The following is a 4,116-nucleotide window of genomic DNA, read 5'->3' on the forward strand; positions in this document are numbered from 1 at the left end:
TTGGAGCTTCAGTTTCATCATCAGTCTTTCCAGTGAATATTCAGGGTTGATTTCCTTTAGGATTGACTGATTTCATCTCCTTGCTATCTAGAACTCAAGAGTCTTCTCTAGCACCACAGTTCAAAGAAATTGATTCTTTGGCTCCAAGCCTTCTTTATGGTCCAACTCTCACATCCGTACATGACTACTTGAAAACCACAGCTTTGACTGCCTGGACCTTTGCCTGCAAAGTGATGTTTTTGTGGCTGCAGTTACCATCTGCAGTGATTTTAGAACCAAGAAAATAAAACCTGCCACTGTTTCTATTGTCCACCCTTCTGCTTGCCATGAAGTGATGGGACCAGATGCCATGATCTTAGTTTTTTGAATGTTGAGTTTTAAGCCAGGTTTTTCACTGCCCTCTTTCACCTTCATCAAGAGACTATTTATTCCTCTTCACTCTATGCCATTAATATGGTATTATCTGCATAGCGGAGGCAATTGATATTTCTCCCAGCAATCTTTATTCCAGCCTGTGATTCACCCAGCCTGGCATTTTGCATGACGCATTCTGCATATAAGTTAAATAAGCAGGGTGATAATCTTCCCTGCTGGCTCAGATGGTAATCTGTCTGCAATGCTGGAGGTGCAGGTTTGATCCCTGGGTTGGGAAGATCCTCTGGATCCTCTGGAGAAGAAAATGACAACCCACTCCAGTATTCTTGCCTGGAAAATCCCATGGACAGAGGAGCCTGGTGGGCTATAATCCATGTGGTTGCAGAGTCAGAAACGACTGAGTGACTAAAACACACACACACACACTAACCAGCATGTGATGATATACAGCCTTGAAGTACTCCTTTCCCAGTTTTGAAACAGTCCATTGTTCCATGTCTAGTCCTTACTGTTGCTTCTTGTCCTGCATATACGTTTCTCAGGAGGCAGGTTAGATTGCCTGGTATTTTCATCTTTTAAAGAATTTTCCACAGTTTTACTATGTTGACTAGTCCCTTAAACTAGTGAAAGTCACCTAAACAAAGTGGGCCTCAGTTATGCGAAGTATAAAATGTGGAAGTAGGCATACATAAACTGTGTACACTTTCAAACTCTCTATTTAGATTAAAATGCAAACTATACTTGTTTTTATAATACTGAGGAAAGCAGAAGAATCATTAAAATATTTTTGTATGTTTTACAAAGGAAGCTAAATATTTTAAAGAATAACTTGAAAACAACTAAAAATTATTAGAGAAAAAAAGCCTTATATAAGTGTTATCATATGAGTTTTATTTTATCCATAGTCTATATTAATGTATTTTTGAAGAAAAAATAATATTGAGATTCAGTTAATATTCCTTACTAGAATGAAAAGTTGAATGGAAAGTGGAGAGAGTTCTGTAGGTGAACATGTTTTTAAATTTCATTCATTATCATCATGAAGAATACTTTAAAAGCTTTGTATTCTATCCTCAAATGTATTTTGATCTTTTATTTCTTATAGGAGACACATTCATTTTCTGTTTGAATGGGGGGGAAAGGATCAGCAATGAAAAACCACACAAGACCCACAGAATTCATTCTTCTGGGGCTATCAGATGACCCAGAGCTTCAGATTGTGACTTTTTTCTTTTTAATCATCACATATATATTAAGTGTCACTGGAAATTTGACCATCATCATTCTCACCTTGGTGGACTCCCATCTACAGACACCTATGTATTTTTTCCTCAGGAACTTCTCTATATTAGAAATTTCCTTTACAACTGTCTGTATTCCTAGATTTCTGGGCACAATTATCACCAGGGACAAAACAATTTCATACAATGATTGTACAGCTCAGCTGTTTTTCTTCATTTTCTTGGGTATCACTGAATTTTATCTTCTAACTGCCATGTCCTATGATCGCTATGTAGCTATCTGCAAACCCCTGCATTACACAACCATCATGAACAACAGAGTCTGTGTATTGCTTGTCTTTTGTGCTTGGCTGGCAGGGTTCTTAAACATCTTCCCACCTGTTATTCTTTTTCTCCAGTTAGATTACTGTGGTTCTAATATCATAGATCACTTTACTTGTGACTATTTTCCTCTCTTGCAACTATCCTGCTCAGACACGTGGCTCCTTGAAGTGATTGGTTTTTACTCTGCGATAGTGATTCTACTTTTTACTTTGGCATTAATAATTCTATCCTACATGTTCATCATCAAGATAATTCTGAGGCTGCCATCTGCCAGTCAGAGAAAAAAGGCATTTTCTACATGCTCCTCTCACATGATTGTCATTTCCATCTCTTATGGAAGCTGCATATTCATGTATGCCAACCCTTCAGCAAAAGAAAAGGTATCCTTGAACAAAGGAATCGCTATTATGAATACTTCTATTCCTCCTATGATGAATCCATTTATATATTCATTGAGAAACCAGCAAGTGAAGCAAGCCTTCAAGGAGACCATCCAAAAGATGATATTTTTCTCCAGTAAATGCAAGTGATTGTATCATTAGAATAATGAAGTTCTCATTAATACTTTCTATTACTCATAATCTGTCAAAAACTCTTTCAGGACAGTTGTATGATTCCTTTTCATTTATTTCCATATTCAAATTTCCCCACACTCAACCCAATAAACTGGTTAAAGCTGACTATTGTTTCAGAATTTTCTGTAATCTTTTTTATTATAATATACTTGAATGAAGTAAAAAACATAGGTAAATGTTACAATTTTGAGGAGAAACTTTATTTTTGAAGATACACAGGCCATTTAGTTTGATGAAAAGAGTGTGAGAGTTGATGTGGACTTCTGAAATTTTCATTTTACCAGGTAATAGAAATGACATTATTAGGAAATTTTATTCTATTTGGAATTTTCAGGAAATCAAACAATGGCAATCAAGAGTGCTGGAAATACAATATAAATATCTCTTCAAATATTTTTAAAAGATTAGAAATTCAAGTATATTGAACTCTTTTTACTATTAATAATACTTTTATGATAATGAGGAGAAAGAGAAGAGCAATGTTGAGATTATTTTTTGTCAGCAATTACTATATTACAGACCTATTCTAATTATTCTCTTTATATTGGCTCATTGAATCTTTCCAACAACTTTATGTCATTGTTCAGTCACTCATTCATGTCTGACTCTGTTTCCATGGACTGCAGCACACCAGGCATCCCTGACCTTCACTAGCTCCCTGAGTTTGCTCAAACTCATTTCTATGATCTAGTAATGCCATCCAGCCATCTCATCCTCTGTTGCCCCCTTCTCCTCCTGCCCTCAATTTTTCCCAACATGATGGTCTTTTCCAGTGAGTTGGCTCTCTGAATCAGGTGGCCAAAGTTTTGGAGCTTGAACTTCAGCATCAGTCCTTCCAATGAATATTCAGAATTGATTTCCTGTAGGATTGACTGGTTTCATCTTGCAGTCCAAAGGACACTCCAGAGTCTTCTCTAGCAGCAGAGTCTGAAAGCATCAATTCTTGGGTGCTCGACCTTCTTTATGGTCCAACTCTCACACTCATACATAACTACTGGGAACAATAGCTTTCACTATATGGATCTTTGTTTGCAAAGTGATGTCTCTGCTTTTTAATATGCTATCTAGGTTCATCATAGCTTTTCTTAAAAAACTTTCTGAGGTAACTGTAATTGTTTTTCTCTTGAAGAAATGTTTACATTGTTTTTCATTTGGAAATGTTTTATATGATTATTATTTCATAGCCTGATGAAAAGGTAAAAACTGGAATTAAATTTAATTGGCAACAGAGAAGGATAAGAAAGAAAAGGGATCCAGATTGGAAAAGAAGTAAAACTTTCACTGGAGACAGCATGATACTATACAAAGAAAACTCTAAAAATACTATCAGAAAATGACTAGAGTTAATCAGTGAGTTTAGTAAGGTTTCAGGATACAAAATCAATATACAGAAATCCCTTGAATTCCTATACACTAGCACCAAAAATCCAAAAGAGAAATTAAGGAATCAATCACATTCACCAAGGCAACAACAACAACAACAACAAAAATCTAGGAATAAATGTACAAAAGAGCTGTGTAGAGGAAACAATAAGACACTGATGAAAGAAATCAAAGATGACAAATACATGAAGAAATACACCAATTCTTGGATTGGAAGA

The 4,116-nt window shown here is 35.7% G+C and overlaps 1 protein-coding gene across 1 annotated transcript; it reads left to right on the forward strand.

Annotated features, from left to right (window-relative positions):
- Window positions 1-1,525: 1,525 nt before the first annotated feature.
- Window positions 1,526-2,470, forward strand: LOC138438278 (olfactory receptor 6C3-like). The gene has a single exon (XM_069586452.1). The coding sequence runs from the start codon at window positions 1,526-1,528 to the stop codon at window positions 2,468-2,470; it is 945 nt and encodes a 314-aa protein (XP_069442553.1).
- Window positions 2,471-4,116: the final 1,646 nt, after the last annotated feature.

This window comes from Ovis canadensis, chromosome 3 (genome assembly GCF_042477335.2).
Source record: "Ovis canadensis isolate MfBH-ARS-UI-01 breed Bighorn chromosome 3, ARS-UI_OviCan_v2, whole genome shotgun sequence".
In the NCBI taxonomy this organism is placed as follows: Eukaryota; Metazoa; Chordata; class Mammalia; order Artiodactyla; family Bovidae; genus Ovis; species Ovis canadensis.

Coding starts and splice junctions, on each gene's coding strand:
- LOC138438278 (XM_069586452.1), top strand. CDS start 1,526: ATGAAAAACCACACAAGACCCACAGAATTCATTCTTCTGGGGCTATCA.